Consider the following 15467-nt stretch of genomic DNA (forward strand, 5'->3'; position numbering starts at 1 on the left):
GCCAAGCCACGGCTCGGACCGAGAGGGGGAGAAGTTTGCAGGAGCCGGGCTGCTTTGCGGGCCACGATACATCACCAGGCGCAGCGTGTCTGGGCCCGAGCGACAGGAGCATCATGCCTCAGCACTGATGGGCCGAGCCCGCCTGTTGCCGGCTTGCCGGTCTCCGCCGCCGCCCAGGGAACGCTCAGACGGGGGTGATTCCGCAGAGCCTCATCGAGGGCAATGTGACGAGCCGGGCACACGCAGCTGCAGCGAGGCGAGAGGGTTCCTATCAGCCTGTGCCGGCCTGTGCCGTCATCCTTGGTCAAGACGGCCCTGTCTGTAGGCCCGGCAGGCTGCGTGACGGCAGGCGCATGATGTGTGCATATACGTATGTGGCCTGTAGGCAACATCATACGTTACGAAGCATGTGTGATTAGTGTGCAGCACAGCATGCCGCCGTTCTTACTGCGTACACACCTCAATTTACCAGACTTGTAAGTGAATGCAGCCCAGTGTGTTCGCCGTGCGTGTCGTGTCGTTGCCCGGCGGTTAGTTGATATTGCGCGTCTGATGACGCACGGATGGACCCCGACCCGAACTGGAGCCCGGCGACTTGGTGATAGTGGCGCAAGAGGGGAAGCCCAAAAAAGCCAACTGCGCGCTGGAGCCGCCCTTTCAAAGTCAACCAGCGAGTCGGACGCGTCACATACCAACTGAGTCACGTTGATGGCTCCCTCATTCGGGGAGTCGAGGGCCTAGAGTTTCATCAAGATGGGCTGTCAAAGCTTCGGGTGAGACCAGGTTGGCTGGAGGGAGACCAGCCTCAATCATTGCCTTTCAGGCCATCTTTGCCATTGAGGTGGACTGATAGCTCACTGTCAAATATAGCAAAATAGGGGCACCCCCAGTGGAGGTGTTGATTAATATTGGTATAGTTTATAAGTCTTTGTTGTCCTGCTGACACTCACCACTTGGCAACCGGAGAAAAGTGGGACCGCCAGCTGGCAGGGGACCACTTTCAGGGGACCACTTTCTTTGTTATGCGTGTTTGCGAACCTCACTCCTGCGTGTTCACTTCCATTCCATTTACCCTCTTTGGCACGTGTCGTGGGCCGTACGTACCACCATTTGCGGGCCATGTTGGACTTTTATTGCCCTTTTCGTGGGTGGGAGCGTCCGGTGATGCATCCTGAATTGGTACAGCATTGATTTCACCTTTTGGACCGTTGGGAAGAGATTGTGACGCTTGAACCCACAGAATCATGGCTGAACCACCCCCTCCTCCCCTGGCTCCGGGAGCCCAACAACCGCCGAACCCCCAGGACGCTTTTTTCAGTCCGGACATGAGGTCCTTTCGTGTGGCAGGGCTGACAGCTATTCGGACGGTGGATCGTCGCGAGATACGCAGCGACTATTGGAAGAGCCAGCGGGGCTAGCGTTTTTGCTGTCGACGCTCAGGGACAGCCTAGACCCAGAGGCCCATGGGTCAGGGTGAGAGTCTATCGCCGGGCATGCCACTTGTGGACTGGCTCGGTCTATTCGTCGAAGGATATAACCCGTCCAAATCTCCATCACCAGTACACCTTTGGGGGGGTCGAGGACCACCCGACAGCTGCGCCTATTGCTGCCCTTATAGGCTACGACGCCTATAACTATCGACCACTTAACTCCCGGCTGCCGAAAGCTGGACCTTTTATAAGGCGGGCTTTCTAGCATCTTTCGGGATTTATCTACTTTACGCCCCTATTAGCAGTCCTCGAATTTCTAGAGGAACTCTATAGCAGCCTTCGCAGACCAGCACCTATATAACTTGCTTCTTCCGGCTGGCTTGCTGCTGGCAGCCCATCTATGGGTCTAGATCAAACGGGATAGCAACTTATGCCCGGAAATCTTTGCTGCCAACTACTCGGGCCAGAGAGATACTCGGGCCTAGGCAGTGCCGAAAGTCCCTCTTACGGAGTTCCTGATCTACTACCCTCTCTGGTTGCGCATTCATCAGCATCTACGACTGATGGAATTCATCTACCCCTTCCGCTTTATACGACAGGCTATTGACACGGACCTCTAGGCAGACCGACGAATGGCTATCCAGCGTGGTGCTATTGACGAAGCCCCGGTGATATAACTAGTAACCCAGACCCAATCACGGTGCCGAGGAATCTTCCCCACAGACCGTCAACTTATGTTGCCGTCTTTAGTGGTAGGCTCATCAATGGTCTTTCCGATAGACATTCAACTGCCTGACCTAACCCGACCATAAGGACCATGTTGGGCATGGGGAACGTCAAGCAATATGGCCTGCCCCAGTACGACTTTGCCCCCGTTGCTGGAGAAGGCATTTTTATTACCCTCGGACTCCCTCAACAGCTGGCCTGCATTGCCTCTGTCGGCCATCGGGAAGAATGGACTGGAGAGACTTTCGGGCGTGGTCTGGCCAGGGTGCAGTCCCTCTGCGGCTCGGCGACACGGTGTGGACCAGTATGGAAGGCTCACTTCCTGCCTGCCCTTTACCCCTGGACATCTCCGCATGGTCCCACCGCTTGAGGGATGGACGATGGCCTCCCCTCAAGATGGTTACCCGCTGGTAGCCAGAATGAGCCCAGATGTGTCTTTCGAGGCTCGTCAGACCATTCTGGACACTTTGGACCTCTTTGTCAGAGCTGACTTCATTGCCCCCTTGCCTCCAGGTGTCAGCTTATAGTGGATTACAATCTGCGACCGGGCTCAATGCGTTTTCTCACGGTTGAGACTTTCCCGGAGGATTACGGACATACACGAAGGGGAAAGGCGTTCTTGTTTGGTGCCGGAGGCACTTTTGCTGGAGGAGGACACGATAGGCGCCCAAAAAGGGAGGGGCTTTGGGCACGTATAATAGGTACAGTACATGGGAGGAAAGACTAGGCTCCTTGGGGCAGATGCGCACTTGACAGGGGAAGGCAGGTTTTCTGGGCGGGGTATCACTTGGGGTACGGATATAAGTACCTAGTGTCCCTTTTGACTATCAACGAAGACGTGTCTTTTGTGTGTCTCCTATACGTACATACATACGCAGAGTACCCGCGCAAGTCTCCCATCCATTCTCTATGCATCTCCCAGCATCTCGGCCATCGTCTATACGCCTGTCCAAGAGGAATGGGTAGGCAGCTTTGCATCCTGTCCCCCAGCACACAAAGTCACACAGACAGCAAACGGCATATTACAGCATAGTTACGTTACACGACCCCGCCCGCAACTCAACGGAGAAGCATCACCCCCGTGTACATCTAGGCATACATATACGCAGGTGCATGTTATAAGAACCGCCGCCGCCCACTGCCCTGCCGCTGCCACCAGAGCCGACAGACTTTGCGCTATAGCAGACTACTAACTTACTTGGGCGCTCTTCGGAGCAATTGCAGCCCCGCGCGCCTCGGGATTCGTCGTCCCCTTGCAAAACGCTCTGCATATTTCGCAGGGCGTACCGTTGAGTACCTTGTTGACTTCATCGACAGGCATGCGCTGATGCGTTAACATGCGGTTGATATACCTACTGTTACATGCTGTAGGTATCCACCGCAGAGCCCCCAGCCAGCAGGGACGCGAGATCCGGCTCTCCCCGTCCCACCCACACGGCCTGTCTGTCTGTCGCTCGACATGATGCCAACCTCAAGCCAGCCATTCACACCTCTTCACCTCCAACTTTCCACGGCGTGCTCGCAACCACTCTTGGCACCCATCCAACACGGGGTCCGCGAGGCTTGCTGGCCACCTCTCCCTTGCGTCCCCCGTATCCAGCTCCACTCAACAAGAAAATGCTCCGACCCCTGCTTCTCTTGCTTTAAACCTTCCCCACGTGCAAGGCCCCCCGTGGGCTTCACGTAAGCTTCACCGCCTACCCAAGGCATATATCAAGGCATATCGAACGATATTACGCATCCAACTCTTTTTCTTGCTCCATCCGAAGCCGCCGTCTCCCTTCTATTATACATTCATGCATACATGCATGCATACAGCCCCTCCACCCCTCATTCCCCTCCCCCGCGGCCTTTCTCTCGGACCATCAAGCACCGCAAAGAGTCGCCCCGGCATCGTATCTCTCCAAGTAATAACGCCACACCTCCCCATTCATGGCTTCGTCAACATTCGTTCCGTCGTCCACATGCATGCCCGTCGTCACACGTCGAGGCCCTCAGCCGCGTCAGCATTGGTTACCCAAACCCCCTACCCGTCAGTACCCTATCTTCTCTCGATTCCATCAACGTGAGGGTATCTTGCACAGTCGTACACATTTCCAAATTTCTCCCGCCGGTAGGGCCATGCCTAAGCAGCTGTAAAGCTTCCCCTGTAGTCGAACAGTAAGAGAAAAAGGGACTCGTCATGAAAGAAAAGGGGGAGCAAGCCTGAGAGTAGACGCTCGTCGAGGGGACGGCCTTTCTTTCACCCTTCCTGCCAAACAAGGCCAAGGAAAAGACACGGCTGCACGACGACAGCTTGAAAGGATCCCCAGGCGTCAGTGCGAGCAGCTCGAGGTCGCCGGCGACTCTCTTTCGTCCACATATTTCCCTCCAGGCATCCGCAGCGGGCGGGCCAAAGGAAAACGCATCAACGTCGCTTCATTGTTTGCATCGTGTCGTAATCCCATGATCGTTTGAGTCCCCCTTCATATACGCTTGCCACCGACTCCTGCCACATGGCCGGTGTGATAAAGTTGGCCATCGGCGTGGGAGCCGAGTATGCCTGTGCCGGCATCTGCTGCGCGCCGTCGGCTGCCAACGTCGCCCCGACACCTTGGACGGCCGGGATAGTCGAAATCTCCGAGGGGCCCGAAGAAGTCGCCATGTCCAGGGCATCAGCCTGGGCAGCGGCCACCGGCTCCGCCTGCGCTGGCGAGCCAAACGACGTGTTCCATTGTCTGCAGCTCGAGTTAGCGCCTTGCTAAGTGACGGGGGCCAGCCATTGACTCGTGAGAGGCGCGGATAACACGCACTCGAATATCCTCGCTGGGTTCCACGTGGGCTGGCTGTTTGGGATGGCCATGTCCTGCCGCATGTCCGGAGCCTGGCCGTCTTGCGGCATCAGGACGAGCGACTGCGCAGGCGGGCTGTCACCCTTGCTGTCCCCAGGACCGGCGGATACCGGCGGTGAGATGGGGTGGCTAGGGTAACTGACTGGCTGGGTATGGGGCGTGCCCAGATGCTGGTCTAGCGGGCCTGTTCGATCCATGGCCTGTCGATATCGGTGCGTCCCTCCGGGCGGGCTGGGATGGCTCGACGAGTGCGGGCTTCCGTACGGGAACGACGGCTTGAGCACAAAGGGCCTTCTGACGTCGGCCGAGAAGGCTTCGCGGACGGCGTCAATCTGCTTCTGGAGCTCCGGCATCGGCCACGCCTCCATCACCTTCTCCATGATTCTCATGTGGCGAGTAAAGTATTCCGGGGCGTCCGAGTTGAGCTCGGGATCCGGCGACACGATGGCAACCTGCGGCGATGATTAGCACCAAGACCTTCGTACGACACGGTGCACCCCGAGACAAGGCGACTTACAAGATGGAGGACAATGCAAGAAAGCCCTGCGTAGACGGTGAAGCTAAAGCCTCGCTGCATGGCCTGGAGCCCCGTGAGGCTAAACGTTTGCACGATGCTCTCCTGAAGGCGGCAGAGGGATTTGGCCGCGTCGTAGCAGATGGACATGTGGTGCTTCCATTGCGACTCGTTTGCGGCCGGGTCGAGAAATGACAGCACGGGCCGGTGGTAAAGAATCAGGGTGAGGTAGTAGTACGAGTGCAGGTTTCCGAGAAACGAGGACGGTATCCACGGAGGCGAGCTGCCGGGCGGGAATGTGATGGCCATGTCCGCCGGCAGTTCGGACAAGAACGAGCTGATGCTCTGGCTGAGTTGCTGGAATTCCGGGTCCATGCCCCATTCTCGTTTCCTCCCAATCTTTGCATAGACTTTGCTCATTCTGCCGATGTTGCGCACAAGCCGGGCAAAGTAGGTGAAATTCCGCGACACGAGGTATTCGCCATCGTCGCCTCCCTCAACCTGGAGGGGGATGCTGAAGTCGACCGATTCCAGGTCGACGGACAAGTCATGACGGCCTTTCTCCCAATAGTCAGCAATCTTGCGTGTATGTTGCGGCAGACTCCGTGAGAGCAAGCAACCGTGGACGGAGCAAAATAAAACAAAGACCAATCCAAGCACAGCGGGGGCACAAACCTTGGGGTGTGCCGACCATGACCTCGCAGACAAATATCGTCTGCCAGATTCGGGTTCGGAGTTGACACTCAGCCGGGCTCGAGTCGCAGGGGCGGCCGACCTGGTGATCCTCGTAATGCTCGTCCAAGCCCAAGTCCTTGGCCATCTGCACACATTGCACGACCGTCATCCACGAGCGGTAGTAGTAGCCACGCTTGGGCGCGGCCTCTCGAGCTTTGAGGATCATCAGGAGAGCCTGGAGCGTGCTCAGGCGGGGAATATCCATGAAGGAATCGGCATGCCCTGCAGGTCCGAGTCAGCGACGTGATGCGTGGCCATGGGGGAACGGCAGCGCGAGCGTACTGGAAGCAAGCGCCAGCCACTGGTGCCCCTGAGCGGGATCCTCGGCCAAACGACCTCCAATGGCGAAGAGAGCCTCAAGAACAAGGGGCGAAATGGTTTCTCTGGCCGAGTTCCACTGACGATAAAACTGCACCTTATCCAGGACCGGTACATAGGGGTGAACTTGGGCGAAGTAGAGGTCAAAGTAGTGTAGTGCCGAGGCATCGTCGGGCATCAGTTCCGGCGGTACCCGGACTTTGTGGCCCGGTCCGGTGATGATGGGAGGCAGGACGCTCTCGAAATCATCGTCATCCTCGACGGCGGGCATTTCATGGTGGCGAAAAGATGCCTTATTGCGTAGATAGGGGGCTGCGTGACATGCAGTCAGCGGCAGGTAGGAGACGAGCGAGGAGTAGCGGCCGGGGGGAGCACATACCTGTTCCGAGCTCGTTGACCTTGAGCGTGCCCAGCAGATCGGCAAGGTCCTGCTGCTGGTACGAGTCGGTGGAGCAGGCCTCGGAGGAGTCGTCGGGCCGCGGGGCCGGCTGCAGGGGCGGAGTGGGAAAGGCATGGGGTGGCGCGTAGGGCTGGTGGTGGTGGTGGTCGAGAAGGGAGACGGGAGGCGGAGGAACGGTCGTGTAGTGCAGGCTGTGCTGCGAGTCAAAGGGCATGGACTGGTAGGCCGAGGCATCGGGGTCCGGGTATGCGCCGTGTGATGGGTAGACGTCGGCCGCGTGCTTGGGGACATGAGGCTGCAGGGCGATTTGCTGAAACTGGCCCGAGGGGTTCAGGATGGTCTCGTACGTGGCGGGCGGGTGGGTGGCGGCCGAGTCGGACGAGCCGTCGTAGCCGTTGGGCCGCACGCAGTGGAGTTTGAGCCTGATGCAGGCCGAACAGGGCCATGTGTTTGTAGTGGCGGCGTCGCACTTGATCTTCCTTCTCCGGCAGCCCTCACAGGCTCTCATGACTGAGACGGCAAGGTCGTCAGCAGATGCGCGGGCACAAGCCTCGGCCGGGCGACTCACCCTTTAAGCGCTTGTGGCGGTTGTGCTCGTCGACAAAGACATAGTCTGCAGGGGGGGGGGGGTTGTCAGCGCCTCCAAGGCCTCTCGGCTTCTCCTATACCGATGTCATCGAGGGCTGGCGATGCTCACTCTTCTGCGTCTCCCTCTGGGGATACTGGTGCGGGATGAAGGGAAAGGAACCCATGTGTGCGGATTGGGTGCTCGATGCGTCCTGGGGCAAGATGGGGCGCACGGCGGAATCGTTGGACATGGCAACGCCCAGGGCGGACTCGGACGTGTCGCGATGAGGACAGCTGAATGTGCGAGGCGAGGAGCTGGTGATGTACGACGGGGACGACGAGAGAGTGGCGGGCAGTCGACATGAAGCAGACACGGCGGGCTTGCAGCCTCTCGGGTTGGCAGACGGCTGCAGATGGCTCGAGAGGAACAGGAAGGGAGAATACGAGGCGAGGTCGGCGCTTTTGGACGAGACAGAGCGTGCGACGGCGACGGCGAAAGTGGACTCACTCGTCGTACTCGCACTGGTGGATGACGATGGCTGTGACAAGCCAAGAAACGGTGGTACCGTGTGCTTGTGAGTAGCAGCGAGGCAGACGACGCATGTATGTACGTACGGCGAGGTCGACGTACAGCAGCACTCGGATGTGCTCCAGGGGGGATGAGAGAGGCCAGGAAGGGGAGGAGGAGGAGGGCCGGCCGGGTTATTATTGATTCCTCTCTGCCTCTCTTTCTCCCCCCTCTTTCGCCTTGGATCTAGCGTAGCTGCAGTGCTTCCCTCGTGCGATTCGCTCCAGGGTGGATGATGTCGATGGGATTCCGCACTGTCAGGGGTCGGGGGGTTGAGATTCGAGCTAGAGCTGGTGCGGGCCTCGACTTGTTACCGGTGACTAGTGCGTCCCGTCTTTGTCGTCGACTTTTCGACGGACGGGCGGGCGGGTGGACGGATGGATGGATGGAGCTGGAGAGAGGATTGACGAGATGGTCGAGCAAGGATGCCGCCGGTAGTACCCTGTACGATTACCTACAGTGGACGAGGTATGTACAGTACCTGGCTTTAGTGAGGGGGGCCGCTCTGTGGAGGTACATGCACCCGCAAGTATGAGATGCATGTGCAGTACAGCGAGGAGCTCTTGTACACCACCCCAGGTCTGTCTCTGGTGATTGACGAGGCCGCAGATTGAAGGAACGACTCTCTCTCCCTGCTTGGGGGACACGGGGGGTGGGCATCGTCGTCGGGTCGGCGGTGGTGTGCGAGGTCTGCTGGTAGGTACCTATTCCCACGGGTGGAGAAGCCGTTGAAAGATTCCGCTAGTGTACTCTCACAGCACTGGAGTAGAGTAGTCTCTTTGGGTGGAGAAGGGGCATGCGGACCGGCGATGGGACTGGAGGCTGATTAAGGTACTCCGTGGTGGGTGTGATGCTGATGGTGATCATGGTTGATAGGAGGTCGCCATGGGGCCCACTGAATGCTGGTGGTGGTGGTAGTGGTGGTGCGCTGTACTAGTAAGTACCCAGGCGGCGCTGGCGGGGCTTCCCATCCTCGTCAGTGGGCTTTCCTCCTGCTTGACGCCCCGGGTAGGAGACGAATCGAAGTCATCCTTGGCATCGCAAGCAGGGCCGCTAATGTGGGCGGACCTGTTTATTATTTTTGCCATTACCTTAATCCATCCTGGATATTTTGCTTGCCTCCTCACACTAGCCTAGATCGTATTTTATGCAGGACTCTGCTTCATCTCAAGTTAGCCTCGGTCCGCTGGCCGAGTGTGTTTGATGGGGCATTCACCAGACACACAAGGCCTTGGTAAAGCGTGCCAGCCTCACGTAGAGTACAGTACGGAGTACACGGGCCGTCGTACAACCAGGCGTTTCTGTGCCGCTCATCCGTACCTTGTCTTGCAAGGACCATCCATGTCTCCTTGTCCTGGTCACCGTACCGGTTGTCGTTGTTTGGAATCGGATGCTACAGTACAGGCTTAGTACTCTGATGGGCGACTCGTACGTAGGTAGCCTGTGTAACATCTGGTGCCGAAGCTGCGTCTCTCCTACCATGAGAGCGTGTCTGTGTGTGTGCCAGGCCTGCAGGCAGTCCTGTACAGAGCCGAGATAGGACGAGGCATGCATGCATCTACTTTGACGGGGCCACACAGCCTTTCACATCGCATTAGTAGGCCATGCTTATACTGTAATTACCTTGCCGTATACGTACAGTTAGCACGTACCTGTATGCAATATAAGTATGCAGTGGGTTATAGTGACCGTTGGTCGTCCTTTTGCTCGACATACTGTATGCTACTGTGTGCTATGACACGAAAGAGTCGTTGGTAAAGCGCATGCATGCTGGCACGCACACGGGACAGCTCAGCCCAGTGGGTCGCATAATTATACGCAGCGTGCGTATGTATGTTGGCTCGACCATCAATCAGGGCGGCTACCTGCTCAGAAGCATCGTGAACACACAGGCGGCTCCAGCAGACAAGGCGGAGAAAGAGGCTAGGTGCGAACAAAAAGTCCTATAGCGCGAACTAGATGCTTGTGCGCCGAGGCCAAGGCTGCCCTGCGGATCCTGGCCGGTGCCTCTGCTAACTGCTCCGGTCTAGACCGAAATCGAAGGGGATGCACTTGCAGACCAAAGAGTTGCGGTTCCAAAGAGAGAGGAGTGAGAACAAGGATCCATGTCCTTGTTGGTTCAGGCCGGCCGAATGCAAGGCAACAGCACGTGAAAGCCCGGCAACGTACCTAGGCGATGACGGAAAGAGCCTTCTGCTTGCTGCTTTGGGAAGACAACATCTACATACAGTACAGTACAGTTATTCTGGCATGCATTTGCAGGTGGCAAGGACCAAGCAAATGAGTCGAGGCAAGGGGGTGCGGGCTGTCAGAGCCAGGAAAGCTTATCCGTCGAGCTTGCCGTGAAAGCTGCCGGCCACCCCTGCATGGCCCATGCAGTTAGCCGCGGTTGAAGAATCTGCACGTTGCTGCTTCTCCGCACACCCGATGGCGCGGTCCAAAAGCTGGCGCCCGTACCCCGTACACGGGGATAAGCTTGTATTAGAGACGAAAACGAGGTCCAGGGTACCTGCCTTTGCTTCTACCGCTTCTACCGACAGGGGAGCCCACAAGGTCTTCCCTGCTAGCAGCCCTGTTCCAGGAGGGACAAGGCCACGGCTTAAAGCTTGGTACCTGAACAGCCAACTGCGCCCTCGGGCCGCCCAGGGGGCATGCTAAAGAGGAAATCGCAAGCCCCTTACTTACAGTACAGGCGCATAACGTCCCTGCTAACGGGCAGCCAGAATCGTCCCTCGGTCGCAGGCTTGTTATGAGAGGGAGCTGTCGGCCTATCGCATCCAAGCCCACATGTTGCCACTGCGCAGTTGGCGCCCGACAAACCTGCTTGGGCGGGTGCGTGGAGCCTTGCCGCCGTGCTTCCCGCGCCCGAGCCAACAGGCGGGTGACTTTTTTTTCGTGCTTCATGTACACGATGTTAATAACGGATTTGTTTTTTTCCTTTGCAAAATCCGGTCTATTTTTTTTGCCGCTGCGGTGAGTCAAAGGCAACAAACGTCAATGAGTGCCGGGCTGGTGGTGCTTTTCCCCCCGGCCCCGGGTACTGTACGTCGTACGTTACTGCGGTACCGAGGCTGCAGGGCAGAGACCAGCCCTGTAGAGACCAGCCCTGTATGTAAGTGAGAGCGGCAGTCTCGCTTGCCGTTTCGACAGCGTTCCGTGGTAAGCCAAGAAGTGGCAACATCTAATACGGCACGTACCTTCCCCAGCACCGGGCATGTCATCAGCGCGGCATGTACTCCGTGCGCGGCGAGCCCGAAAAGGCACTGTCCCTGCGCGGCTCTGGCCAGGCCATCTTGGTATACCCGTCGGACATTTCGGCCCCTGTCCTCCCATCTAGGCCTGACGCGCGCTCTCTGGCTGGGAACACCTGCTCATGGATGGTCTCCAGCCCAGCCTCGCCTCGCCTCGCCTCGCCTCGCCTCTGCCTCCCGATGGTCCTCTGCAAACACCGAGCTGAACCGAGCAAGAGCGCTTTCGCCAAGAATCGGGCTGAGACTTCATGAGATGAGATGGCACATCATCAGATGAGATGCTCATGCTCCAAGTTAGATGGTGCCATGTCCCCTGGCCTTGATGACGGATGCGCTCCACAGTCATCAGGCTTGACGTTTGGCCTCCCACCCAGGCACCCACCGCACAGCCTTGTTGCCTCCCCCCATAAGCCACTCCGAGTGATGCTTACGCCTGGCTACACGACTTCGCCAATGGAACCCGAGCCTGCATTAGCCTCGCATTGTCGGGTTGACATGTGCAAAGGAACCCTCCCGCCCCCGGGCTTGCGTGGCAGAGTGTCGTTGATGTGCCATCCATTCCTTTTGCCATTCTGCGGGCCCCATCACCTGTCTAGGTTGCATCTCTTGCTGCGACCTGGACAGACAGCCTGGTTGGCTCTGCGGCCCAAGAAGCTGTGCCTCTCACGAGTGCTCGGCCGCGATGGCTGCTTGCTTGTCTGGCATGATGGGCTCCGAGTCCAGCAACGCAATGCAATCGCCGTGGCTATTCCCGGCGTCGCTGGGCCGGACCCGCCCGACGAGGAAAAGGAGCATTAGCCATCAGAAGCCGCGTCTGTTTCCCGACCAATGGTGGTGCGCCTGGCTATCGGGCCGCGCGCTGGATCGACTGTCAACGGCGGCTAGTGGGTGGACATGTACGTTGGTCGGCAATCTGCAGTCGCCCTTTTGCGGACGGGGACGGCCGGCAAAGTCCGTGCCTTCAAAGTGCATGCATGTCACTGTTGGTACGGACGGAGAGCGTTTGCTCACGCGCTGCCTGGAACCATTGTACAGTACGGCCATGATCCAACAGCAGGTTACTGTACAGATGCCTACGCACCATGTTTTCGCAACACGAGAGGCATCGAGGAATGCTCTCCCCTGTCTTATACACATGCCCATTATACGGGGTGCGTAATCGGGCCATAGGGGAGTGACCAAAGGCATACTGCGAGCATGAGCCCCACGTATACGGTTTCAACCAGCTATATGCTCAAGATGCCAGTCTACCTGGAATAGGGGCTCACCATCAATCGACTCTGGACTCTATAACTCGTCATGCCATGTGATATATGCAGTGCCTGTCCTGTGTTCCCTGGTATTTCGACAGATGTGTGTGTACCTGCTTAAGCGAGCTGCCTGTGTTGCATCTCGAGTCTCTTTCATTGGTACCTTGCTGTAATTGTGCCTGGCCGGGAGAAGGGGGGGGGGGGACGGTCAGCTTCTCTTCCGCAACGATGACGCGGAAATCGAGTCTCTCGATGAATTACTGATGTCATATGTGGAGCTTGAGCGATGCACCTTGAACTGAGTGTGGGATGGTGCGGAATATGCTCTATTCTCCCCCCCTACCGTGCCTCAAGCGCAAGAACAAATGCATGGGTTGAGACTCTGCAAGCTTACAGAACCCATCGTCGCCTTGTTGGTCGGGTGGCACTTTTGGCGTGCATATAACTCATACTGTATGAAGCGCGAGCAAGCAAAGCAAAAGCAGAGCCAGGCCCGGGTAGTCAAGCCATGTTCTTCGTCCGTCAGGTACAAGCCAAGACCGGCCCGCGCTCCCGCACTCTGGGTTTCGGCAGTCGATACACATGCATACATGTAAACACACAGACGCCGAAGACATGCCAAAAAAAGATGGGGAAAGCGCCGAGAGACGGATGGGAGCGGGCGCGGCGCCGAGGCCTAGGATCCAGAGTCGGATCGGCCGGCGGAGAAGATGGTGTCTGATGCTGCAGACGGGGGAGTGCGCGTCGGGACCAGGAGAGGCAAAGCAGGGATTCTACGCCTTGCCGTAGCGTGGGAAAACACTGGATGAGCCGCACAGACGGACCTTTTGACTGCATCTCCAAATCCATGGCGTCCCCAGAAGGGCCTGTTGATCAGAGGCAAAGGGACAGGGACAGGCCCTCACGCACAATCATGGTTATAGTACTGTACAGTCCTGGATTACGCAACAGCAGCCGTTTGCGTCAAGGGGGAGCGATGGCAACACCTGGCCAGACAGGGTCAAACCCCCTTCCTGTCCCAAGCAAGTACGTAACCATGGAGCCGAACCTACTGTCGGTTACACGAAAGCTTTACCTCGGTGTGCTAAAGTACTGTAGTCTGTCGCCGAGTTGGGGTAACAACTAGACAAGTGACTACAATTAATAATGCCGCATCACGTCTTTAATTCCGCTGCGACGGGATACGAGCCGCTGCGCCTCCCCGCACCAAAGGGGTTGACTGACATACTGTACTGTATGTGCTGTATTATATACAGTACATCCAAAAGTGTGTTGCTATTTAGATTAAACGTTTGCTGAAGCATGTATCCGTAGTTGGCCCTCGAGTCTGTGCATCTTGTTCACATGTGGCCGCGTCGAGGAGCCGAGGCTCAACAAGGCCCCATGTCGTCTTGTTTGCCCCGTCCATGCCTATTCTGTGCGCCAATCTAATTACACACACATCGCAGTTCTTCTGTTTACAAGGCGCAGCATGCCTGTTGTTCAAACGTGTTTGTTCCTGTCGACCTCCTAACCGCTAGAGGAGGTGATTGCCTAGGCACCTACCCAAGACGGGTTGGTCGACCTGACGCTGTCCAAGGTCCAGTGAAGCCACCGGCAGGCAACCCCCTACAGTACAGTACTGTTAGGTAGTAGTAAGATGCCTGTCTTGCCGCGCCATCTGTATTAATCAGGGGTAGCTTGGCGGCAAAAAAGTGACAGCTTTGTTAGGAAGACAATGGAGGCCGTGTGACACAGCAGATGGACCACGAGCGTGGGGTACAGTAATTACATGCAACCACACACACACACACATCTAAAGGACGCCGACGTGATGGATACCGGTAGAATGGGCCCGGCGTACCGGCAGCGGCAGCGGCAGCGGCAGCAGAAGCAGCAGCAGCAGCATGTGTCGAGGTGCCTACCTGCCTGGGTATACACTGCGCGGCGGCCATCGACTCCGGCAAGCCGCGGCATTTCTCCTCCGCACCGACCGGCCGATGCCGGGGACCCGTAGTGACAGGGCGGTGGAGGGCGGTGGAGGGGACCCCGTGCCGCTGCCGTATTCGGCCCGTCCAGGATCGCCTGGCCGCGCAGGGCTGCCTACTGTATTACTGTACAGATGGATGTGTGAGTGGATGGAGCTCGCCTTACGTTATGGATGAGGCCGGTGGGTTCTACCGAGCATGTGTGTGTGCAGATATGTATGTATGTACGAGCGCCGCATCTAAGTTACCGTACCACCGTGTCTGTAACCAGCCGTGTTGTGTTGGTCGCGTGCGAATAATTACTGTATGCAGCATTTCTGGGGAACCCGCCCCTACGCCCCTCACGGCCCCCCTTTTCGCCCAGACAAGAAAGACTGCGGCTCTCGGCAATGCCATCGGTGCTCTGCTTTGCTGGAGCCAACGACAGACTCCTTTAATATCGGCCGGATGGTTTGAGAGTTGCGACGGTAGCCTCGCACCCCTGTTGAAAGTGATGTATTGCATCCTGCTATATGAGTATATGTGTGTTCCTTGCTGCATCTATAGCACAAGGCGGCCACGAGCTCTTCGTCCAAGGCCGTGTTGGTTGCCGCACATGGCAGGCAGGCAGGTGGCAAAAGGAGTCATCCGTCAACCGGACAGGGATTCTAGCCGTCTTCCAGAAGGCCCCAACGAGTTGGATTACCTACCTACTGTATGTACCTACTTAATACCCAGGTAATTACAGTACTGTACGTTGATTCGCATGCATGAGAGCCTGGCCTCTGTAGCCCTGCAGTATACGCTACTGTACGCCACAGTGGCGTACCGCACGTAATGGGCTTCTATGCCTTGGACTCTACAGAGTATACTTACCTAGGTACCTACCTACTTGGGTGTGTGGAAATCTTGTATGTACAACATGCAGTCC

General features: G+C 57.4%; 1 protein-coding gene across 1 annotated transcript; it reads right to left on the reverse strand.

Annotated features, from left to right (window-relative positions):
- Window positions 1-4563: 4563 nt before the first annotated feature.
- Window positions 4564-7772, reverse strand: HRG_01251 (fungal specific transcription factor domain-containing protein; the record flags this gene model as incomplete). Its single annotated transcript, XM_044859722.1, has 8 exons — window positions 4564-4873; window positions 4949-5439; window positions 5505-6058; window positions 6177-6458; window positions 6519-6866; window positions 6934-7464; window positions 7523-7567; window positions 7652-7772. 8 exons carry the CDS (start codon window positions 7770-7772, stop codon window positions 4564-4566), a joined length of 2682 nt encoding a protein of 893 aa, XP_044726122.1.
- Window positions 7773-15467: the final 7695 nt, after the last annotated feature.

The sequence above is a fragment of the Hirsutella rhossiliensis genome (genome assembly GCF_020360975.1).
Source record: "Hirsutella rhossiliensis strain HR02 chromosome Unknown scaffold00001, whole genome shotgun sequence".
NCBI classification, from domain to species: domain Eukaryota; kingdom Fungi; phylum Ascomycota; class Sordariomycetes; order Hypocreales; family Ophiocordycipitaceae; genus Hirsutella; species Hirsutella rhossiliensis.